This window comes from Ptychodera flava, chromosome 22 (assembly GCF_041260155.1).
Source record: "Ptychodera flava strain L36383 chromosome 22, AS_Pfla_20210202, whole genome shotgun sequence".
NCBI lineage: Eukaryota > Metazoa > Hemichordata > Enteropneusta > Ptychoderidae > Ptychodera > Ptychodera flava.
This window is the reverse complement of record NC_091949.1, coordinates 15,264,993-15,291,310: the sequence shown is the minus strand read 5'-3', so window position 1 is coordinate 15,291,310 and position 26,318 is coordinate 15,264,993. Positions and strand designations below refer to the sequence as shown.

Below are 26,318 nucleotides of genomic sequence, written 5' to 3'. Positions count from 1 at the left end.
GAGATTATGCGAAAAATACGACGAGATGGCATCGTACTGCCAGTCGCGTAGCAACCATAGTTACTTTGTGAGCTCTCAGGCCAGAAACACTGCTTAACGCCAATCAAAACATAACACGCCAGCAGTTTCATAAACATGTCCTTCCTTGACGCACGTGTAAAAGACGGTATGACTGACCGTAAACCATTGAGTAAAACCAGACAGTATCGATAAAAGACTTTCAAATTTGGTTCAAACACACTCATTATATATTCATAAAAATATGAGAGGAATTTTTAAAACGGTAAAACTCACTTTCCTGAAGCTCAAAACACACCCGTTTTCGCCAGCACGTCAATTCCGCTCAGCACCACACGACAACAACAACACAAACTTTGCCGAACATACTTTCGCTTAACAATTGGCGAAAATCCGAAAATTACCGAAGGATGCATGGTCGGCACTCTTCGGAAAAGAGAGGCGAGAGCAACCTGAGGCGAGGCGAACATGGATGGGTTACGTAACCGCTTCACGCCTTAAACAATACCCGTTGCGAGTCTGTCCATGTTTGTCTGTGGAAAAACAGAAAATCACAAACATCGTTCACACAATATTGTTATGTAACTGATGTAACGGCAATATTAAATGGGCCAGCTCAGCCTTCGATGGTTCGTGAAGAATATTGGGCCACTTAATTTCCGATTCGGGACAATTAACCACATCAACCTGAGCTGTGATGTTTATAACCGCTCTTACTAAAACCTGTTATGGAGTACGAGACACAGTCGTGATGTTTGTCGGCGTTATTTATGATATGCAAGAAACCTATCCAGATCATGTGATTCATTTTCATGCCCCCATGACCTTACATTCTGACATTTATATTTTGTGTTAAAATTTCAACATCTTTCTTTCAGAAACATACAAATACCTTCTTGACTGTATGTTCAAAAGGGAATGTACTGTAGCATTCAACGTGTGTGTTTGGCTGTGACACAGTTTTTAGACAAACAGTTGTGGCTTAGGGTGTCCGGTCGAAGTAGGGGCCACGCCCTCTTTTCGCTGGGGCCGCTCGCCGTGCACCTCACCACAACCGACTAAGGTTTAAATCTTACAACGTCGATGGTAATGCTTTTCAGTACCATAATGATATCAGAAATATTTTGAAATCACAAATATAGCGTGTCAAATGGCTCTCTGCTCAATTTTACACATCTCAAAAATCTTATTTGTTGTGACCTCATCCGTATGCATGGCCATGGCTTTGTCACGATGTCGAAAATGGAAAGATCCCTTGACTAGGATACTTTTCAGGCTCCGAGATTCTAAAATATTTGCTCTCCAAGCCAGCCATGGACTATTTATAGAACGGTTCAATACTTTCCATGTAGAAGTACTTTGTCCATCAGTACAGTCAGCAGAGTAAGCAAAGATTTGTTTCGCTTCATCTATCCCAGAATAGGACTTCGAGTCTGCAAGAATGGCACTCATCGGATATCTCTGTTCCTTTCAGCAGAAAACAGAAATTTGAGCAAATTACTCAGCATAATGGTAGGCACTTTAAAATTTAAAAGTCGATAATTGTATGCAGCGTCGCTTCACTATTAATTGATACAGGGATGGTTCTGTTTGTTTAAGCGCTAATGTACAAAGGTTCGGTGAAGAATATATGTATAGTTCATCAAAAATAGCGTTGCGGCATTCCTCTTCTACTGTCTATGGTTCCGGTGACAAAGTTGACCATCAAGACGTGCTCCGACAAGCTACCATAAATCCGAACGGAAAATTAACTTCAAGGGATACAGACTATCACCCAAAGCCTTTCTGCATTCCAGTCTGACGTCATGGACAGAACTGTGTACAGTGGTGTAGGTATTTCTGCCGATTCGGACGTGATATAGCAGTTTCCGGAAAACGTTCTGCCGTTGCAATGGAAAACACACATCTGAAAGAGTTTGAGAATTGACTCCACGTACGACTTGCAAGAGAAATAGACGAGTAATTGCATACACTGGTGTTTTAATCGCTTACATTGACGCTATATGCTGACTTCGAAATAAAGATCATTGACCGAATCAGTTCTGCAAGTCATTTGTATTCACGGACCATTCATGGTACATTCTTGTACTATGTCAACCCTCGTTTGTATTCGTCTTGCTAGAGGGCACAGCTGCCAACTATTCTCTTTCCAGTTTTTCATACTACACAATACACCAAATCTCGATTCATTTGTGCCTGATCAGCAGTTTTTGAGAAATTGTGTTTACAGATCGATGACTGACGTCGCATCCCCTCTTCTGTAGATGCAGGGGTAACCTAAGACGTCCGTAAACCTTTTTCTCTCTCATATCTGCCATTGGAGGAGGGGGTCGGGTAAGCAATTTTGTATCAAGAGTGGGCGACCAATGTTTATTCGATCGACAAATATTGAAACCGAGCGTAGTTTGTTTTCGTGAGTGCTTCGCTAACCGGGAGGAGAAGGCAAAAGAGCGAGCGGGGAGTATCTATCGTTGAAGGGAGGCATTTGTGGACAGGTGAGGGAAATTTTCAAATTTTCGTGGCGGGAGGGCAGTTAAGAACAGCTCAATTGATTTTTCCCTTTGCCATTTTAATTTTCTTAAAAATATGTTACACGTGTCCAAACAAATTTTAACCCGTTACATTTCCTGAAATTCGTCCGTTGCCGATTTGATGACCGACAAGCTGAGGCTTCTATGTTGAGTGTTGTACCAGTGACACCACCAATGGATTAATGGAACATTCCTATTTACCATAACTATGGCACAGCCGACATTACAAAGACAGACTTTTACCTTTCATCTTCTACAACGTTCATTGCTAAAGGCAAAACTGACGCGTGTTTTCTCTGAGCAAATAAGATCTCCCAGGTCGAAAGTTGGAGTCACAGTGATTCAGCAAAATAGTGCAGTCGAAGACTTCATATGCAAATTACGTAACGCTGAACGGTACAGATAAACCTGCTTGCTCCGAGCGTGAGTCGTCATATTCCCCCGCGACCAGCGCTCTGCCAACAAGATCCCGTTAACTGCCCTCTCACCGTACTACATTCAACATCATGCCGAAATACAAGCTGACTTACTTCAACGGCAGAGGCCGTGGGGAAGTGTCAAGGATGATCTTCGCTTTGGCCGGGGTTGAATATGAGGATAACCGCATCGCGATGGAAGAGTGGGGAAAATTGAAAGCCGATAGTAAGTACCCGTGGACCTCTGTTTGAGATCAGTTGGCAAGCAAATTGAACTCGCTCACGAGAATGGCACAGTGTTTGACTGATCGCAGGAACGCAGATTTCAATGACACCCTGCAATGAGCTGCAACTAATATAAGTTCTTCAATTCTGTGATGATATTTTGAAAACGGCGTTTTTGTTAACAAAATTGCAGCCGTAGAAGTCTTGGAACAGATGTGCTTGTATCAATCGTACCACAGCCAGCATTATGCGTCTGTTACATAACGCTTGTACCTGGTACGGTTCTGTACGATGCGATCGAAAAAAACTGATGAGATTTTGAATCGTTAGGGGTTTTGCATTTGATATAATTCTTAACACATCGTTGAGTGCGTTCTGTCATTTTCAAGGACTCGTTTACACCATGCACCATAGTGTACAAACATTGTGTCATGTTCAATTTGCTACTATCCCGCTCTATGTCCAGGGATAGAATCTGTATTTGGTTTTAATTAGGAGTCGTCGATCATTTAAGCTGGGCGCACTGGAAATTCACTGGAATTCCCTAGTTTGGTGTCGGCCCCCTCCCCTGAAAACGAAACTCCTTAATGCGAAATTGGTTTTAGAAAATATGTGTTGTTGTTTATGTACGCACACGTTGTGCAAAATCTACACGAACAAAATTCAGGTTTTTTCCCCGCCGTTCCAAGTAGTCCGTGTTCTTCTACTACAGTTCAAAATGTGAATTTTCGCGAGGTTGTTTGGACGCAAGCAAAACATATTGGCGTACCCCTCCCCCTAAACGAAGGAATTACGTTTCAACTTCAAGTGCCTCTGCTTTTATGATCGACGGCCCCTTAACAAGATGGCGGGTGGGCGTGTACTGCATGATGCCTGCAATCCCGTTTCAAGGGCAACAGATTACGATATGCTTAAATTGTTAAAAAGCGATATATGATTACAGTAAATGAATTTCTTCTAGAAAAGTTACGGTTGACACATTTTTTTGCCAAAATTAGGACTAGGAGTATACCGAGTGCACATTGTCACGTGACCGTTCACGTGATCGCGATGATCGGTCAATGGACTCTGACAACGTAACGGACCTCATTCCAGGGTGTCATTGACTGACAATACAATGGGAGCGTGGTACGTGCGTGTACGATGATTGTGCATCGTAGCATTGCGATAGCCTAACACTTACCCCCTGATTGTGCATTGAGATTGGGAAAAAAACCCAAACAGAACTTGAAACAGGTATTGAAAGTGAAGACTAGTAAGGCTGCTGATTATGTGCTGATAAAAAGCATGATTCCTAACCTGTATTTGATGGCGCTATTTTTCGTCGCTTTCAATTTCAGCACGTCCATTCCAGGTGCTACCAACACTGGAGATAGACGATAATGTTGTGCTGGCACAGTCCCTTGCAATCATGCGTTTCCTGGCCAACGAGAACGGTGAGTTGTGATCATGCTGTTTTAAAATTAAAAAGCGACTTTGAGAAAAATCACCCTTTCTGTGATCCACGATATATAAATGTTTACTGCGGCATCAATTATCGAGCGATAAATTCTTGCTTCTGTGAGTATTCTCGATCTCAGTGGTCCTGATGAAAATTCTAAAATCTCTCCACCATATAGGTCTTGCGGGGAAAAATAACTTGGAAAAAGCCAAAGTGGATATGCTAGTCGATGCCATGGCAGACTTGGGACCAGATATCGTCGTGGCATGCATGTTTCTGCCAGAAGATCAAAAGGTATGTATGTAGTTCCCTTTTCAAACGCGAATGCTGGGTGCGAACATTTGATTAATCAGTACACCTTTGCGTATGACAACGAGTCTGGGATACCCAATAATATCCTATATTGATACCCATGGACTATGAGTATTTCCTTTTCGTACAGCACTTGGGAAAAATGAAGTTTCCCCAATTTTGAAAAGTAGAAAAATATAATATTTCAGCATTGAAATTCCCTGTCAATTTCATTAATACTTCATGCATTCTACCGCAAACGTTTTTGTATATAGTAAAAGTAGCACGAAATCGCGTAGAAAAGATTATAATGCGTGCACTCCAAATAAATTCTTTGTTTTCATTCATGTTCAAGATCGCATATCCCCCTAATCTGTTTGTCTTCTACCATTTCTTAACTATTCAGGCTGCGAAAAAAGCTGAGCTGATAGAAAAGAAAGTCCCCACAGTGCTTGGCAACGTGGAGCGTCTGCTATCAGAAAATAATGAGGGAAAAGGCTTCTTCGTTGGCGACTCGGTGAGTTTTAAAATATGTAATGTACCACCATCTGAGATATATATATATATATATATATATATTAATATATATATATATATATATATATATATATATATATATATATATATTTAAAAACTATCTACTGTTGATTGACCAATCAGAGTGCTCAATTCAGGGTGTTTTATTTACTCGTAAAGCCCTTGGTCACCAAATGCCAGAAACGAATGACAGCGCCATAGTAAAGTACTGTCCAATCAAAAGTGAACATGTCATATTCTGTAGACATCTGGTACGTTTTAATATTCAAATTTGGTAACACAGCGGAAACCAGCTGCAACACAAAATCTGCTATGCCCTAGGGCATTTATATAATGTGCCCTAGGGCATTTATAGGATGTTCCATTACATTGGAAGGCTATTTCACAAATAAAAGTTTTAATTCATATCCTAAACATGTTACATTGACAAATGGGACGGTTGACATAAATACATTGAAAACGAAAATATATCACTTAGGGGCGATAGTTTTTAAGTCGGATAAAACCCTCGTACTCGCGCTCTTCTGGTACATAAAGTCCAACCCTACGATAAAATGTCTCGGCCTGCGGCCTCGACATTTTATCGTTGGGTTGGTCTTTATATACCAGAAGAGCCCTCGTACTCACGCTTTATCCTATATATATATATATATATATATATATATATATATATATATATATATATATATATATATATATATATATATATATACTTGGTATGCAGGTTTATGTATGTGGCTTCATTCAAATGAATATAACTAATGCTATTGTAGAAATAATTTTTGTGTCCGATCATTCATTGTCATATATTGTCAAAACATTGCTTTCTTTGAAACCAGTCATCCGATAATATTCAAAGGTTGCTTTTTTTCGTACAAATGTACTAATTCAAAGATGTTAATTGTGATAGGCGTTTCATGTGTAAGATTTTGAAGCCTGCCTCGTGCATGCTTGATTCAGATCACATTTGTTGATCACTTTCAGGGCTGATATTTATTTTCCTATGGTGACCTAATTCGGAAATATTCAAATGATCACCAGACGTAACACATGACCTTTATGTCAGCTACGAGACATTACCTCAGTTTGAAATGTTTTCATATGAGCCAACTTGAGAGCGGATTTTGGCGGCCTGAAGTTGGAACATTCAGCCGACGAAATAATAACGCTTCATTTCACATAACATCACAGTTGAAAACTGCTGGGTTGTCCCATCTAGTTTATGATGAAGCAAAATGTTTGGTTTTCATTAGTGTACGACTATCTTCCTCGCAGGTAACATGGGCAGATTTAATGTTGCTGCACGTTGCCGACACCCTCCCAACGCTCGATGCTGGCATGATAAAGAAATTTCCGAAGTTAGAGGCACTCGCCGATAGAGTGAGGAACCTACCAAAACTCAAGGAGTGGCTCAAGAAACGACCCGAAACCCCGTTTTAAGGAGAAGCCGATGTTTCACTGTGTCATCTGAACTCACGTATTCGTTGACTAAGTGAATGAAGTTAGTTTCTTGTTAGTTGTCTACATTGGACATTGTACACTAGAGCAATGTTGTTTGTCCAGGTCATATCGGTCGAGGCACTGTATTTTGTTTGAGATGGGTTGGAAACATGACAAGAAAATGTGCGTTAGATCCGGAATCACAAAAGAAAATTGTTGGCAGTTACAGACACGTACTTGTCTTTCACTTGTATTTTCATGTGTTTTTGCGAAGTATTAGTAACATTGGGTAAAATAAAGGTATTATCTAAATCAAACTCGTGTAACTCTTAATGTTCTTGTGTGTTTCTTTGTGTTGTCAACCTTTGAGAGAGGTTACAATAATTGCATCGAAAGCGTTAGGAATAAAGTTCTTCATTTGAAAGAGTAATTTTTCACGAAAATGTACTTCTTTTTACATCTTTACGACTCTTACATTTTCATAGCTTTTCCTTGAGAATTTCTGACTCAGCAAAACAGTTCTGTGTATTGATATCAAAACGGAAGACAGCAATTTCATTTCATCGTCAATCTAGTTTTATAAGCAAAAACACTGAATTCGAAAAATAAAAGCCACGCGATTTATTTGATCAGCAGAAAAATGTCAATATGCCTGTCGATGGGTACCCCATTTCAAACTCCCATGGATAATGTGGTTTTTAATAGTGTACGGATTGACAAGATAGTTTGCCAAACGTTATCTCAGGAGTGTCGATTTGCTTTGTATTTCTACTGAAAAAATAACATAACAGGTGGTTCACAAAAATGTTAATATCAGCCCCGCTATTGTAATCAAGAGACAGAGTGTGTAAATAGCCGCATCATGTGACATCAACCATTGATTTCACATGAGTACCCACTGATGAAAGGAATGCGTTTAACTTTGCTTCAATAAACCTACAAGACCGATTCGACGACGGTGCGTGCACTCTTCTAAAGCCTCTAGAACTCAAACGGTACATTTAGAAGCAGACTCTGAGGCTCGCCGACGTCAGGTATAATATGGAATCCTTGCAGCTCCGAGTCTGTTCCGAGTCTGCGCATTGCTGTATTGCAATTCAACTGATCATCGCCCTGTGGACGTTCCTCATAAATTTATCTAATTATATGTTTATAATGAAAAGCATACTGATGCAAAGAAATTAGGTAGACTGCGCGGTCAGGGACAGATATTCGTAGTCTGAAATTTTAATAATTTTTTTTTCTGATTTGAAAGCTCTTCGAGCACAAATTCACCGTCTTAGTTTTTCGAAAATCGAATTTATTTTTCCCATAGAGTTGACACAGCGATTGTGGCAATTTTGTTTCTCAAGTACCAAAGTTTGCTCGGCCATCCCGGATTTGTATTCTTTGTTTAGTAAGAGAATGGTTGAAAGTTTCATTGAGGAAAGTTTGAGCAAAAGTTAGTCTCAATAATCACACAGTATTCGTCCAAGGTTGATATGACGATCCTTCATGGAATTCAGCGTCATAGCGACAACAGGGGTCGGGCTTTCACCAATTGAATCTTTTGTACTGCATACATGTACCTTTTAGAGTCCTTTGTCCCATTTCATAGCAATAAACCTGATGAGTTTTATCGTGAGGCAATTAATTTATGCGTCAATATTTTTCACGATAGCTATTCGGAAAAGAACTATAGCTCCCTATAGCTGAACTGTAGCTCCCTCAGCGATCTCGATGCAGTACTGTACTATTAATTCGATAGTATTTGTTGAGCGTTGTCCTAAATGTCGCAACAAACGTATGGATGCACCAAGCCTGGCTTTGGACACAAACATGACATTGTTTTTGAAAGCTGAATCAGCTCATTTGACCTGTCACGAGAAGGGTTGTAAAATGAAACCGAGCTTTCGTCAATTAAAAATATTTATTGTAAATGCAGGTGTATTGATCTTATTTATCCTATTTATTCCTTCTTTTATCTCCTCTCGGTATGGCGACTCTGATCAATTCTGCTTCGTAACAGAATATTTTTGATAGATATCATGTGTTAATCATACATTACAAATGAGAAATTCTAATGTGACGTAATGAGTCAAAAATCTGATAATCTGTAATAATTTGCATAGTCTGTCGTTATGGGAGATATAATTGCGATCAATATCTCAGGAAAATTCCATGATATTTACGGACGGTTACCCAATGTTACGCAACAATCTAAACGCATCATGGAGCATTCCTAGGGTTCTACGGGCGTTGGAAACTGGCTATAGGGTATCTATGAGATTTGGAAACCGGCGAGGCACCGGGTACCTAGGATCTTTGGTAACTGGCTTGAAATCCATATCTCATACCGAATAATCTATATATTTGCTATTTTAGTCAGTTTTAATTAAGAATAAAAGACTGCTTTCACCGATCGATGGGACGAACTTTAGCATTTTGTTCTTTTTATGTATTTCTCTTCCAATTATTCTGATCAGCGCCGTTAGCGTTGATCGTCAAATAGGGAGGACAAATTAAGTGAAAAGTACAAAATTGTTGCAAACGACACAGGCATTAGATGTCAAAGCAATCAGCTAAAAAAGACAACACCACCAACACAACAAACATTCAAACAGGGACACAATTCAAAATCAGAACTGTCTATTTGCTGCGAAGCACTTTACAGTGGTAACATGTTTGGAATTTATGTCAGCCAGATACGTGCCCTGGACAATCACTATGGTGATGAAATGAACATTTAAGCATTAATTTCCAAATATTGATCCTAAAGCTAAGGATAATCAAATATTGATTCTAAAAATAGTGGTTCGATGCGACCTTGCCAAGATATCATGATCTGGACGATACCATGTAATCAAGGTCTAGATTTGACATGATGACTTGGTGTGTGTGCCTCCCTGTATGTGTGTGTGTTTATCAAAATGCACAGTGTTATGATATACATAGATATGTATTTTTGTGCGACAGAGATACATGTACAGTGTTATTATATATGCATTTGTGTGTGAGATATTGTATATAAATAACAGGTATTATTACTTTGTACTTTTTATAATCATTCTGCTTTCAGCATCAAGCACTGTAATTTCCAACAAGCGTTACACTATCAGTTAATTGATTGACTACATTGTACATCCACTTACCTTGATTACGTATAATGATTGTTAATGAATGGAAGCTTAACACACAGAGATATAGGTTCCTGATAATTTTACTGGTACGATATTTTGAATATCGCTTAATTTGTGTGTCAGTCGTTTATTTTGGAACACACTTTTATTTTCAAACCAAAGTTGATTCGTGTAAATGTGCTAAGAAGTATCACTGGTCGCTGATTTGGACCATACTTACACGTTTTAACAGGCTGAATAATAAACGGGTGCCGCACTCATAAAATTGCGCCTCCACGGAAAAGTATCCCCCCAAAATAAAAATAACCCCCCCCAAAAAAACCCCCAAAACACACAGTATTTCCTACACATACACATCGTGATCATACCATAAACAAGCATGAAGCCATTTATTTGAATGCACAATACACGATAGCCAACATTGTTGTTGTAATCTTTATTTTCTCTGTCATATGACTAGTTGTTGAAAATGGCGGGACATCTGAAATGATGTCAAAACGTTGGAATTTACATGCCATTTTCGACACTTATTACAGTGTTATACACTTTGTCAGTCTTTAATGGGTCTTATTCAAAGGAAACTCTTGGAAAACGGGATATTTTGTGATCAGTTTATTACACATTTGCAGCTATTAGGGCTTTAAGAGAGGTAGTCGTCATCTTTCGACGTTGTGTTTTTGCTGCCTTGTGAAAAGTTATTTATATTTTGAAATAAAACGCCTGTCATCAAATGATGATTTAGAAGTTTGATCTCATTCAGAAACAACAATGATATCATGTCTGAGAACAATGCTAGATTTTACACACACCCCAACAAAAACAAACAAAAAACACCCACAAAATCATCCTCCTGGATTGCAGATAAGGGCAACCATAGAATAAGGTAATTCTGCTTCACATCTAGATTGTTTCTCAAAATTGTCTCTGATTATCACCTCTCTACCAGGATGTATGATAAAAAGGATGAGTTTAATTTCGCCATCATTAATTTCCAACACCTTGAGAGCTCGCTCAGCTCATTCGCTATTCAAGACCCCGGCTCACAGTTCACATACTGAATTTTTGAACTGATAAAGCTTTCTCTGTTTCAAAGGTTTGAGTCAAGGTTAATCCGGAGAAGGAATTGTCTCTCCGTTGAAATCTGTGTTGAAGGGATCGTAACTGGTTTTTAAATAGATGATTACGGTATCAGTCAGAGCCCCCTCTTCCGCTACCTAGCTCCCTCAACGGTCTTTCTAGCAAGCGGGGCTGCCTCGTAGCCTCCAGTCGCCGGCTCGCTGAGCCGAGCTCTGCTCCGCTCAGCTGCTTTGGGTGCTTGCAAAGTCTAAGGCGTGGCCGGAGAGGGGCTGTGAGAGAGTTGAGTAGCAGCGATGCAACGTATGACCATTCTGTACATGACATAAAGATCGATGTGGTGCCACAAGTGGGACAGTCACACGATACGGTTACGTGTGGTTCGATACATAGCGGCCGAGTGCTATGCATTCTATATCTGCCGCCATGTATCGAACTACACGTAACTGTGGACAGTCACTATTTTCGAAACACCTGACATCACATTTTGTCGTTGTTTTGCCAGAGGTTCATACGTCTTTCCACCGTGAATTTAAATTTGCCGCGTGTATGCTGTGTTAAATGTATTTGTGTTGTGCTGTTTTTTATTCGTCACCTGGCTATGTAATTAGGATTTTCGACTTCTTGAATATTGAAAATGGATGGGAATGGACGTGATTATTTTACGTTGCTGCTCATTCCCAAACCCCGTATGTGTTATCTACTTGAGATGTAATTCTCCATGACGTATTGTTCAGAGCTGTGTGCATTTTGTGACATATCTTCAGGTGAAACTAATTTGTTTAAGCAACAAAATAATCGACAAGAGAAAATTTAATGCCACAATGAGAAGGTACATTTAAAAGACCATTTTTACGCCCACTATGGAAGTATTTTTATTCAATTAGTTTATTCAATCGTCACAGGACTTCGAGTACAGTGATGACATGCAGATGTTTTTAAAGGAATAAAAATGATATTGGCGTCAGCATTGCTTTACATTTCACTTGGTGGTCGGTTCTTAATAAATTCTTTGATTTTCGGATTGTTTCTCACTCTTTCCTCCAGACCTTGTAACTTTGGAAAGTTCTTCAAAACGCTCGGATCGAGTTTCTCCATGCCTTCAGCAAAGTTGATGAACATGACGTCGGCCCACGTTAGCTGGGGTTGAGAGAGGTTGAGAGGTTGAAAAGTTGAGAGAGAGAGAGAGAGAGAGAGAGAGAGAGAGAGAGAGAGAGAGAGAGAGAGAGAGAGAGAGAGAGAGAGAGAGAGAGCGTAGAGACAGAGAGAGTTAGTTGTGTAGTTAAGATGACCATACGTCCTTTAGTAGCTTCCGCCTGATCGGTAATGTTTCTTTAAAGGTTATGACGAGGATAAATATTTCCCGTCTCTAAATTAAGAATCCAGACTTACCCCGTCCCCAAATTAAGAATCCAGACTTACCCCGTCCCCAACAAGACATCCTGTTCCATCCTTATTTTTGGAAAATAAACGCTCCATGTTCGTGAAAGTAACAGGTAAGAGCTGTTCAACTAGTTCTTTTCGGACCTCTGCCTGTAAATTATGAAAACAAGCAGAAATTGTTATTTTGAAAGCCGATTGTCACGTGATTTCATAAAATACGTTGCTTTTTATGTATGACTGTTGAGAACATGTCGTCAAAAGCTTCAGTTTGCAAACTTCCCTGGTATGAGTTAAAATGTTTCTTACAATTTCATTAAACGTAAGAATGATGTTCAAATTAACAGTATGGACGCATTTAAGTACGTTTCCTGCCATTACACCGACAGGAGTAAAAAAAATAGCAAGCAGGAAAATAATATTATAGTCACAATATTTCAACTTTTGACACTGTTCTAGGGAAGAGGAAGCCTTTAAGAACTGAAATAACTTGGAGTTTCTGGAGTCTTTCTGTGCAATTTGCATAAATTGGTTAACAATTTCTGCAGTTACCTTTTTTTCATCGTTTCCAAGGAACATTTCGGTCAATTTTGGCGTCAAATCATTCAGAGCATCGCAGAACATGTCAGCCTGGGCTTTCTCCAAGTTGGTTTTCCCAGCAAGACCTACAGAGGGCGCAATGCGTATGTCAGACGACACTCTAAAATCATTATTTTTATGAAGTGTCAATTTCTCAACCAACAACTTAGATTTTTGCATATATTGATGCTGAACTTTGGTGTAATATATTGATGAAAAAATTTCTTCACAAAACTATCTTTTGCATAATCTGAAGATGTATACTACAACGCAAGTCTGTTTTATGTGAGCAATATGAATCATCGCTGATTTCGTTTATAATATAAAAGAGATATATTTTCCAAACTTCACCATCCTCTGCGCTGCAAAAAGAACTAGATATTTATCAAAAGTTCTAGCTAATACGTTTAACCTCCGTGAATGCGAAGTCAACTCACCGAACTCGTTGGCAAGGTATCGAGCGATGGCAAATGACTGCGACAGCATGACACCGCCCTCTATTTCTAATACTGGCAGTTGTTGGTGTGGCATTTCTGCAGTTGAGAGAGGGATCAGAAAAAAGGGTTATAAAAGACTCTCCCACGGCGCCTGGTTCGCCAAGCAGTTTTTTAATCTCCGCTAGTCTGAGGCCGGCCAACGCGTTGCGAAAACGGGTCGGTCTCGTCAGATGGCTTCACTGAACTTTCGTATAAACAAGGGCGGCAGAAGGTCATATTGCGCAGCAAAAGTAAGATTGTCAGAGTTTATTAATGTTACTATTTCTACATATGCTGACTGACTTCAATATTTACTTCATTTTCCGAACCAACGAATGATCTACCGACTCGGGGTACCGAGTACAAATATGGTCATCATTGTCGTCTTCCGGGGCGTCATAACACATGTAGTTAAATCATGCATATCATTTTGATGGGAATTATGCTAATATCTCATGTCTACGTCACGGTCATTATCGAAAAATGCAGTATAAAAAACATCGTTACATTGACAAAATTTCATTTTAATAAAAATGAAAGAAGAAATCAAACAGACCCCTGATTTATATGCAATGAACCATTCCATCATTGAATTGTAGCCTTTACAAATGTGTTGCTATATCCTCGTAAACTGAGGAGCGACAACACTACCTGTGTGTTATCTGAATTCTTTTATAAGCACATTTCTAAAAGCATTTTGTTATAACAGGATAGGAACTAATTTGGGAGAATTGGATCTTTAAATTGTTCAAATTTATCAAAAATGTTAGTTGCCCCTTAGCTGAAAGTTGCAATACAACAAACTATTACCGTAATAGAAACAAGTGTATTGCAAAAAAGGAAGAGCAGACGAGCTTATATTGGCAGATTAAACCAAAACCAACGTTACTATAAACAATCCGATCGTCCAAAATTAGGCCAATCGTGTTCTATGCAACTTGTTTGACCTTCGCACGGGACACTGACCGTCTTGTTATCATCGCTTGTGATGAAAAGTTATGATAATCATAAAACTGAAGATCAACTATCAGAGCTTGCTATCGGCAAAGTTGATTCATTGTGTAAGCCATTTGACCTTTGTACTCCAAAAGTGCGTCAGGTCATAGACCCTCGAGAAAAACTCGAGGGTCTATGTTGCCGCAGAATTGTCCACTCTGCTGTTCAGTAAAGTTCATGAGAACATATTACAGATAGTGTCGATTTAGATGTGCTTCCACAAGGGTATTGACAGCAATGCATGAAGTATATATCACACCAATGGCAGGGCAACTAGGTCAAGCGTGATTTTCAAGATTAACAGACTAAAACTTATCATTGTACAAGCTTATTTTCCCGTTGGTTGTTTGTCCACTCTGTCTTGTAGATTCAAAACCTTGCGATGTGAATTTGGAAAATACTCTGTTCAGTTTTTAACATAACATAAGTATCACTAGTTCAACTCTTCTGAACTACGCATATGTTGCAACATTGCAGGAATATTGCAATGCTTTATACAGAATATGCAGCCGATCTTACAGACAACCCCACCCACCGTAATATATAGTCAGCAGATTCAATGAACTTACTTGGTTTCATCTCGGGCCATTGCTCTTGTTTGATGCGAACGTCTTCGAACTCCTGCCCGGCCAATGCAAAAAGCATTCTGATTGGCTCGGCTCGGCCTCTGAGGTCAAAATAGATGAGCTTATACTTTGGCATTATGGTTGAGTCGATGGAAAAGTTTGAAATGCTGAAATGCCGAAGATACAACGCGTTTGCAGAATTGCGCTGGCAGAACAGGTCACCCGACTGACGCCCACTAACTCCGAGTCGCAAAGCAACTCACCTATCAATTATCAATACTGCATCGCGTCACGGGATTTAAAGGGTCAATAATGCTATCTGCAAGACCACGCCAAGTGTTTGATCTACATGATATAAATGCTCATCTGTACGGGTTTGAACTTCTCTTTGTTAAGTAGTATCCTGCCAATGTCAATTAATAGAACCTGCATTGAAAAGACTGAAGTAAACGGTATGTCATATGTAGCTATATTTGTTTCATATAGGACATGCATGGTGAGGCGATTGTCAAGGATGAAACTTCAACTCTGTATAAACATTTACTACTTTACATTACTAAATTACTTACGAGTGGAAAATTTCGAATTTAGGGACTGGTCAGTTTCTTCGGCCTGGGGGGGGGGGGGGCGGTGGATTCATGGGGGGGGGGGTTTCACCCTGTTTTTGACTTTGGTGATAGGGGGGGTCACCATGTTTTTGAAATGCCCAATAGGGGGGTCAGTGTGTTTTTGAATTTCGACATGGCTCATACTTGCGAAAATGCATTGTGCCAGCCACAAATTTCATCATTCAGTTGCATTTTTCGGCGCGCCCTTCGGGCGCATAACTTTAATAATAATAAGACATATTTTTCAGAGCCCCGTCCTAGTGCAAAACTTTAATATATCAGACATATATATATATGAGATATCTGTATGTTTAAAATTTTTCGGCGCGCTCTTCGGGCGCATTTCTTTAAAATATCAAACAATAATTTTCAGCATGCCCTTCAGCTGCATGACTTTCATATATCAGATATATATATGTATATCAGAGATATCTGGATGTTTAATATTTTTCGGCGCGCCCTTCGGGCGCAGTAAATTAATATATCAGAGATATATGTCAGATATATCTTGATGTCTGTAAATTGAAAGTCTGTTTTGCAAAGTGTACTAATCATTATGAAATCTGCAGTTCATATGAAAAGCATGACAAGTTCCTGATACTTTTCTGTTTCCTGTATGAGAATTCAGTATCAGTATTAGAAAGCAACGTGCACTAATATTTCACAATCACATTTTTCTTACAACAGTTCTGGACATCTGGTTATGCATAAAAAGAGTGGAGTATATTCACAGCTCATTCAAAATACTATATTCAAACTTTAGAATTGACACTTTTAAGTTCCTATCTTACAACTGACATGACAACAATTTCATTAAAACACAGAATGACTGAATGTTCAAAATATACCCCCAAAATATATATATATATATATATATATATATATATATATAATATATATATAATATATATATATATATATATATATACTAAATAATTCAATTTATATTCCACCATTTGTTTTACCTTTGTCGCGCGCAGAGGTGGGGGGGGGTCACCCTGTTTTCAAAAGTTGGAATAGGGGGGTCAGCCTGTTTTCAAAAGTTGGAATGGGGGGGGGGTCAGCCACTTTTTGACGTCGGCAAAAAATAATCCACCGCCCCCCCAGGCCGAAGAAACTGACCAGTCCCTTAGAATAGAGGTGTCATGTCAATCAAGGACAAACGTCTGATTGTCATCCAATTAGATATCATTTGAGTGGTTGAATTTCACATATTATGGGATGTGTCGGAACAAGGGTACTGCTGACGAGTGATCCTTTATAGGAGTCAGCATATTTAAATTTCAGAAGGCAGGAGTTGACATGACCATGGACGTACAAAAATCCATGACATGACAGATGGTAAAGGTCACGTCAAGTTCAAACCCGAAAAGCTTATTTCGCATCCGCGGCAGTTGTTGAAGATTTCACTCTGGTAAATGAAAACAACAAACCGTATGAATTATTTTTCTAAGGTTTCATTAATGTGGGTAGAGCGACCATAAAGGGGTAGTGAATTATTCAAGATCCTTTGCCTACCATGCACACATATTACGCTCATCGTACATCAATCTTTATGTCATATTCAGAATGCCGTATGCAAGGACTTTCCCAGCATGCTTCACTTTCTGCTTTTACATGCTTTCACATCGACGATTTTTCTCAATCCATGGCTCTCGAATTGTTGGTCGTTGACATTGACTTTCTGAGTTGTTAGTCCTATGTTCACCTCTGAACGTTGTGCGCAGTACGTCAATTTGCTCAGGGATAAAGCTGATAAAAACAGCCTCTTTTAGGAAGGTACTCGTCATCTTGAGAAATTGCGTTTTTGCTTCCTTGTGAAAAGTCATTTATAAATATTAAATCGAGTGTCCGTCATCAAAAGATGATTGACAAGTTTGATCTCATTCAGAAACATCGATGATATCATGTCTGATAACAATGCTAGATTTTACAAAAAATCCCAAAACATCCTGGATCGTACATACGGGAAACCATAGAATCGGCTAATATTCTGCTTCATGATATCTAGATTGTTTCTCGAAATTGACTCTGATTGTCACCTCTCTACCAGGATGTATGATAAAAAGAGTGATTTCAGTTTCGCCATCATTAATTTCCCACACCTTGAGAGCAATATTCCTAGCTCGCCAGATCGTTGTGAGTACCTGACTCATAGTCAACTCATTCACTATTCAAGACCTTCACAGTTCACATACTGAATTTTTGAATTGACAAAGCTTTCTCTGTTTCAAACATTGAGAGTCAAGGTTAATCCAGAGAAGTAATTGTCTCTGCGTTTAAACACTTTTTTGAAGTTTTTAAATATAACGTACCACTTAAGTAGATGATTGCGGGTGGTGTCAGTGTAGACTCAAAGGGTCCTTCTCTCGCTTAGCAGTTCTTTTTTAAGCAGTTCTATTTTCAATATGATATGGCGATGCGCCCTCAGCGGTCTTTCTAGACAGCGAGGCTTACAGAGCCATTTGGGTTGCCGCGTTGCCTCCAGTCGCCGACTCAGCTGGTCTGGCGCTTGCAAAGTCTGAGGCGCCGCCGACGAGGGGCTGTGAGAGAGTCTATAGTATCAGTGATACAACAGGTGACCATTCTGTACATGACATAAAGAATGATGTGTGTCATGACAGATGCCACATGTAGCACTGTGATCATTTTGGAAACACCGTACACATCTTGGCGTTGTTTTGCCAGTGGTCCACACGTCCTTACACAGTGAATTTAACTTTGCTGAGTGTATGCTGTGTTAAATGTATCTGTGTTGCGCTGTTTTGTGTTCGTCATCTGGCTATGCAAATATGAATTTCGACTTCTTGAATATTGAAGACGGATGGGAATGGGCGTGATTATTTACGTTGCCATTAACTCCCAACCCCTTCCGTTGTTCATTAAACAACAAAATAATCGACAAGAAAAAAATTAATGCCACAATGTGAAGGTGCATTTAAAAGACCACTGTTATGTCCACAATGGAAGCGTTTTTATTCTATGACAATATTTAAACGTTACAGGACTTCGAAGACAGTTACATGCCTATGTTTTGAAATGAATACAGTGTATCTTGCACAGTGGCGTCGGCATTGCTTTACTTTGGTTTACTTTCGGTTCTTGATATATTCTTTGATTTTCGGATTGTTTCTCACTCTTTCCAAAAGACCTTGTAGCTTTGGAAAATTCTTCAAAACGTCCGGCTCTATTTGCTCCATGCCATCAGCAAAGTTGTAGAACATGATGTCGGCCCATGTTATCTGGGTTTGTGTGTGAGAGAGAGAGAGAGAGAGAGAGAGAGAGAGAGAGAGAGAGAGAACGGACAGAGAAACGAACAGAGATTAGTACCGCAGTTATGGTGAACGTCCTGGAGTAACAACATATACGTCCTGTAGAAGCTCCGCACGTCTCTCTAAACTGCTCGGCCATGTTTCTTTGAAGGTTATGACGATAAGAAATACTTACCCGTCCCTAAATTTAGTATCCAGACTTACCCCGTCTCCAACAAGAAATCCAGTTCCATCCTTATTTTTGGAAAATAAACGCTCCATGTTCGTGAAAGCAGCAGGTAAGAGCTTCTCAAATAGTTCTTTACGAACCTCTGCCTGTAAATTATGAAAACAAAGAGACGCCAATAGTTTGATGACAGGTGGTCATGTGTTTTCGTAAAACCTTTCTTTTTAATGTATGACTGTTGAGAACGTGCCGTCGAAAGCTTCAGTTTGCAAAGTTCTCTGGTATAAGTCAAAATGTCTCTCACAAATGCATTGCATGCGTGAGGGCGTGACTCTGACATGTCGAAAAGCTACCATTCGGGTACTTTTGTGTTGCCGAGCCAGTATACGGTTCGTGCTATTACACCGACAGCAGTGAGAAAAATTGTAAGAACGAAAATAATATTTATCGTCACAATATTTCAACTTTTGACAGTTCCACGGAAGAGGAAGCCTGAAGAAAACTTGAAGTTTCTGGAGTTTTTCTGTGCACTTTGCATAAATATTATTGAACAATTTCTGTAGTTACCTTTTTTTCATCGCTTGCATGGAACAGTTCGGTCAATTTTGGCGTCAAATCATTCAGAGCATCGCAGAACATGTCGGCCTGGGCTTTCTCCAAGTTGGTTTTCCCGGCAAAACCTACAGAGGGCGGAATGCGTATATCAGATGACACTCTTAAAGTCATGTTGTTTTTATGACGTGTTGATTACTCAACCGACAACTTTGATTATATATATTATATATATGATATATATGATATATATGATATATTGATGAAGATCTTTTGTGTAGTATATTGTTAAAAATAGCTGACTAGACTATCGTTTGCTTAATATGAAGAGATATACTGAGATGCAAGCCTGTTATATGGATTTTTCATTAAAGCAATGTGAATCATCGTTGATTTTTTTCAATAAATCCAAGAGAGATAACAATTTTTTAAACTACACTTATCCTTTAAGCTACAAATATTATTATTGAGACCATTAAAAAGAAACAAAATGATAGCAACAACTGTGACTGGCTAGTGTGTCTGAAAACTAGCTCAGTTTTCTTTCAAACGCAGAGAATTACCCATGATGCATGGTAACATGTTATATATTCGTTTGAGAATATATGACACGGGTCCATTATTTCGACAACGGTCACCCAGTGACTACTGATTCCCGGGAGCATCCAGCTGCCTGGACAAGAGACCTTGGCAAGCGAAGATGGCACAACACATTCTATGCATTTGCCAATGGGCTCTGGCTTAGGCTGCATTCACAAACACCTCTGAAGGGGGGATTTCAGGGGGGACTTGAAAAAATTTACAACATGCCAGGGGGGTCTGAAAAAAATTGACATTGCAAAGGGGGGACTTGAAAATTTATTGAATATCAAATTCCTTTCCAAATACTTTCTGGCACTTTCATTTTCTGACATTTCAATTTTCGGCGCGCCCTTCGGGCGCAAGTTTTAGGGTATATTAAAAAAATTATTGATGATCCAAGCAGTCACATTGAGCCAAAAGATTTAGGTTGTCATGATTTCTACTTACCCAACAACCCCTCTGTTGTTCAAAACTGTCCTTTATAATGACTAAAAGTTTCAACTTTGCCTTTCAATAACAATTTGGGAGATAAAATTAAACTTATTTGATATCATTCTCCCATTGACAACTTTGGGTCAAGGTCAGTGTCAAACGCTCATGTTGCCGTATGTACATTTGTATTTTTTGAGGACTTTGACAGAATACAAACTATTTAGAATAGTGCATAGTGTCATCAGTAACAACTGAAAGCTTCACTTCAATTGGGGAGCTGATAACCTATGCGTCATTTTAGTTTTCTCATAGCTTACAATGTATAGTGAATCACATTTTCAGTGAAATTCCAAAATCAAATTTCTTTCGCACACATGCAGTTGTATCCACCTTAGTCTAATCAAGTACATTAATATCAATAATCAAGAGTACATAAATACACAGATTAAGCTAGTTTTGTAATTTATGAAAAATGTTCATAGTTTCCTCATAGACTATAATGTATTGTGAATCAACATTTCGGTGAAATTCGAAATCAAGTTTCTTGTACACATATGCACATGTAACTACCCTCTTCTAATCAAGTACAATTATGTCAATTATCCAGGGTCCATATGTGCACAAATATTGCGAGTTTTTAATTGGGAAAAAAGTATTCACAGTTTTGTCATAGACTCCCATGTATAGTAGAACAACATTTTCGGCCAAATTCCAAAAATCAAATTTCTTATACACATGTGCACTTATAAACACCCAATGCTAATTAAGTACATTTATATCAGTTATAAAACATTTATAGATGAACAGATATTGCTAAATTTATGTTGGAAAATACGCGTTCATAGTTTTCTTATAGACTACTATGTAAAGTGAATCAACTTTATCGATGAAAACTTAAAATAAGATTGTTTGTACACACATACACTTTTCACCTGCTACTTCAAGCAAAATACATTTACATGAATTATCACACACATGTTGAGATATGGCTTGTTTTATGGAGAAAGTGTTGATAGTTTGCCCAATAGACTCCCGTGTATTATGATTTGATATTTTTGTCTTCCTTGAGGGGACTTCAAAATTATAGCAAGTCGGAAGGGGGGATTGAACACATGGCGGCTTTGTTAGGGGATATTCGAAAAAATCTGAGAACTTTCCCCCCTCCTGCAGAGGTGTTTGTGAACGCAGCCTAAAAATTCAATAATTACATCTTGCGAAATCAACTCACCGAACTCGTTGGCAATGTACCGACCAATGGCAAATGACTGCGACAACACGACGCCTCCCTCTATTTCCAATACCGGGAGTGCTTGATGTGGCATTTCTGCAGTTGATAGAGGGATAAGAAAGAAGGGTTATAAAAGACTTTCCCATGGCGCCTGGTTCACCATTCAGTTTTTTTTTTATCTCCGCTTGTTTGAGGCCGCCCAACGCGTTGCGAAAACGGGTCAGTTTCGTCAGCTGGCGAAATCGGGCTTCACCACAGGCGGCCCAGACGCATTGAGTGTTTCTCACCGTTCCTCTCCTTTTCTTCATGCCCTGACTGATCGGAGTAAATAAAATAAATGATTGTATAACCTAACCTAGCCTATTTACTTTTTATTTATTTTACAATGACGTTTATCTGTCATATATACACATCTTATCATTAATTAGTCAACACAACTAATTATGCTAATCCGTGGCTTATCTGGGATTTTATGAGTTGGTCAACAAAAAAGTTACTAAAGTTACTAAAGGGGATTATTTGATCACACGCGTACGAGAAACTACTCTCGCTGCAGCATTCTGGAGTGACTGCAGTCATACCAAACACGAGACTCAGCAGTCCCACCCGTAGTCTGACCATGGGGCTCCACTGGTCTGATTTTACTTACGTGTGGGACAGCTGTGGACGGACAGCCGATTAGCCAGTTGGCAAGGGTGGCCCTAAAACGAAGGGGGAAGGGGGATACGAAGGGCTTATGACCCTAAAACTAAGGGGGAAGGGGGAAGGGGGCTACAAAGGGCTTATGACCCTAAAACGAAGGGGGAAGGGGGATACGAAGGGCTTGTGACCCTAAAACGAAGGGGAAGGGGGTTACAATGGGATTATGATATTCACATTCTAAGTAGATAAAACTTGGATAAAACTATGCAAAAATAAATTATTGTCCTGACTATGCTAAAAATATGAAAATAAAGAAATATTATCCTCACACTTAAGGGACTTAAGTTAGCGGACAAGGCGGGTGGCTTTATGTACAATGCCCAATATATAAAAGAACCATATGCTTGATCAATAACTATCACTGATGCAGTGAAGTGAGATATGGTAGTCACACTAATAAAAGAAAACGTTGTCATACATCCCACACACAAACTTTATCGAAGTAAGGCAATCAATACATCGCTTTACTGGGTAGAAGACAGCCTCAGGGACAATTCTGTTCACAAGCAGAACCCATGGCGCTACTGCCTGTGTATTATACATTACACACAAAGCCCTCCCCCTTCGTCCTATAACACAAATCCCTTAAGCGTGAGGACAATAATTTAACATTGCAAGTTTCCATCAAATTTTTCGCTACCAATAATGTGAATATCATGTCCCCCTGTGTCGCATAATTTAAAGTTAAAGGTCCCGTCTTCAGCATTGTGGTGATGCTAGTGTATTACACATTATACACAAACCCTCCCCCTTCGTCCCATAAGATAGGTCCCTTACGCGTGAGCACAATTTTCATTTTTGAATCTTGAGACCAATATGTTCTCTTCTGACACTGAGAATATCATGTCCCTTTCATGGCTTAAGTTAAGGTCCCGTCTTCAGCATTGTGGTGATGCTAGTGTATTACACATTATACACTAAGCCCTCCCCCTTCGTCCCATAAGATAAGTCCCTTAAGCGTGAGCACAATATTTCATTTTTGAATCTTGTTATCACTATGTTCTCTTCTGACACTGAGAATATCATGTCCCCCTTCGTGGCATCAGGGACTGTAATGGGCTCGATCAGTATGATGCTAGTGCTTGTGTATAGTGCACTATGCACAAAGCCCTCCCCTTCAGCCAATAAGATAAGTACCTTAAACGTAAGGACAAATTTTCATTTTTGCATATTTTTAGTAAAATGTTCTCTTCAAACACAGTGAATATCATATCCCCTAAATGGTATCTGTGACAGTTTTAGGTCCCCGTCAGGTTCGTGCTAGTGCTGGTATATTACAAACCTGATGGGGACCTAAAACTGTCACAGATACCATTTAGGGGATATGATACTCACTGTGTTTGAAGAGAACATTTTAATTCTTCTACTGACATAAGTCCCTTAAGCGTGAGGATAATATTTCATTTTTACGTATTTCAATCAAAATCAGGACTATATTTCATTTTTGCTCAATGTTATCAAAATTTTATCTACTTACAGAGAGAATATCATAAGCCTTCGTATCCCCCTTCCCCCTTCGTTTTAGTTTTTCCCCGTTTGCAATGTTTGCGGAGCAATTAAAGTGGTGTGTACACAGGTAGGAAATGAGATAAGGACTTCTAGGTAATAAAAAAAAGTTATTTGAAATATCATTGTCAAAATTGATAAAACAAAATAAAATAAAATTAACCATTGCACAAAGAACACCTTCCCTCCTCAGGGGACTGGCCGCTGTGGTGGCTTGTGTCAGACAAAATATCCCCAACTCGTGTGAGAAATCTGATCCCAGGTTCTTGGCGTGTGCATGGAGCTACCAAAAGTCATTCGGTAGCTCCATGGTGTGTGAGATTCTTTTTCTCACACAAATGATGAAGAATGTTTTGAGCATTCCGAGACACAGTATACAATGTTTACAAATTCTGGAAGAAGAGCAAGATCTTCGAAAAATCTCTTTTTCACTGACGTTATATTGTATCTATTCTCTGGTAATAGCCAGGGTCACCATTCAAAATTGGATCAATACTTACTCAAGCAATTGGGGGAGCTGGGGGTGTAATAAAATTTTTGTCATCCTAAAAAGGGGATCATCAATTTTACGGGCAAAGGATATTGTAACGTGGCTTGTTTGTGATGCGGGCAGATTATAGTCTGCTTTGATACGTACGGGCTGGGATAGAACGCCGGAGTATAAGAGACGGAAACGGTACACAGAAATACTCTAAAGTCGTAGTACTTTATTCAGCTGAGTAACACAAGTTACACGGTAAAACTTTTATGACCTACACTAATCGTCAGCGTCACGGTTGAACGTCGTCTCGGGGCGCCGCTGGTAATGTCCGTCTAACACGCCAAAATGCACACAGTTTATATCGGGGGAAATCTGCAAAGTCATGGGTCTATAATTAACGGAGAACAAGCGGCAAGGTCAAATCGCTCTGCAATGTCAAACATACGTAAAGGTCGTCTAGGCATTGATAATGCAATAAAAGGTCACGAAAACAAACACGGGAGATAACGTGCAGGGTTACTGTAGGTCGTTACATTAAATTCACAGGTTAAATTCTAGGCAATTGTCAAGCCACTGATGTCACAATATGTAGGGGGTTTTACTTCTTTTGACTGATGCACAGGAAGAATTTGCCGGCCCATCCCCGGCCATAACTGAACGCTCCCTAAAATTACCATTCAAAACCTTGCTTTCCTTTTGATTGTTTGTCCCCTCTGTCTTTTAGATTCAAAAGCCTGTGACGTCATGGGAGAAATGCTATGTTCCGTACTTAATAAATTAATAACATAACCTACGTATCACTAGTTTATCAACTCTTCTGCTCTGAACAATGTTGCGACATTCCAGGATCGTTGCCATGTATTATAGTATATGCAGCCGATCTTACACCCAGACAACCCCGCCCACCCTTATGTTGTCAGCAGATTCGATGAACTTACTTGGTTTCAACTCTGGCCATTGCTCTTTTTTGATGCGTACGTCTTCGAACTCCTGCCCGGCCAATGCAAAGCCCATTCTGATCGGCTCGGCTCGGCCTTTAATGTCGAAGTAAATCAGCTTATACTTCGGCATGGTGGTTTGGTCGATAAGAAAGTTTGAAATGCTGAAATGCGGAGATACAACGTGTTTGCAGAATTGCGCTGGCAGAACAGGTCACGGGACTGACTCGGTAAACTCGACTGTAATTTACGTATCAATACTGTCCCGCGTCACGTGATTCAAAGGGCATATAACGCTATTCAAGAGCCAAGTGTTTGATCTATATGAACACAGTAGGGGGACTGTGACATGAATCACAGTTACTCTGGTTACTGGTTGAACCATAGACCCTCGAGAAAGGGTTGAACAAAAGTCCGTTCGGTGCCAAGACGGTCCACAAAAGTGTATAAACACGAACGTGTATCTACACGACGTCACGGTTTCAGTCTTTGACGTGTAGTGTGTCTACACACGTCTATTGGCGCTTAGGCGCAGACCGGCCTCGTAGTAAACAAGTAACCGTGATATAAATGCTCTTCTGTGTGGGTTTGAACTCATCTTTGTTAACTAGTGTACATCTAATCCTGTCAATTTAGAACTGCATTGAAACATGGATCTATTTTGAAGTTGACGGTATGTCATATCATGGAGGTAGAAAGAAAGACTCCAATGGTCATATATGGCTGGATTTGTTTCAGACGACATGTATTATTGTGGCGATT

At 39.4% G+C, this 26,318-nt stretch overlaps 3 protein-coding genes across 3 annotated transcripts; 1 reads left to right on the top strand and 2 right to left on the bottom strand.

Moving 5' to 3' along the window:
- The first annotated feature begins 2,900 nt into the window (after positions 1-2,900).
- LOC139122771 (hematopoietic prostaglandin D synthase-like) lies at positions 2,901-7,216 on the top strand. The gene is made up of 5 exons (XM_070688479.1): positions 2,901-3,191; positions 4,531-4,626; positions 4,810-4,925; positions 5,329-5,439; positions 6,735-7,216. The coding sequence occupies exons 1-5, from the start codon at positions 3,056-3,058 to the stop codon at positions 6,897-6,899; spliced, it is 624 nt and encodes a 207-aa protein (XP_070544580.1). The 5' UTR covers positions 2,901-3,055; the 3' UTR covers positions 6,900-7,216.
- A 4,709-nt stretch (positions 7,217-11,925) lies between these two features.
- On the bottom strand, positions 11,926-15,355 carry LOC139122770 (glutathione S-transferase 1-like). Its single transcript, XM_070688478.1, has 5 exons — positions 15,093-15,355; positions 13,489-13,584; positions 13,025-13,137; positions 12,515-12,625; positions 11,926-12,232 (listed from the first exon to the last, which is right to left on the bottom strand). The coding sequence occupies exons 1-5, from the start codon at positions 15,223-15,225 to the stop codon at positions 12,068-12,070; spliced, it is 618 nt and encodes a 205-aa protein (XP_070544579.1). The 5' UTR covers positions 15,226-15,355; the 3' UTR covers positions 11,926-12,067.
- A 3,275-nt stretch (positions 15,356-18,630) lies between these two features.
- On the bottom strand, positions 18,631-25,960 carry LOC139122769 (S-crystallin SL11-like). The gene is made up of 5 exons (XM_070688477.1): positions 25,557-25,960; positions 21,930-22,025; positions 19,703-19,815; positions 19,174-19,284; positions 18,631-18,939 (listed from the first exon to the last, which is right to left on the bottom strand). The coding sequence occupies exons 1-5, from the start codon at positions 25,687-25,689 to the stop codon at positions 18,787-18,789; spliced, it is 606 nt and encodes a 201-aa protein (XP_070544578.1). The 5' UTR covers positions 25,690-25,960; the 3' UTR covers positions 18,631-18,786.
- Between the last annotated feature and the right edge of the window lie 358 nt (positions 25,961-26,318).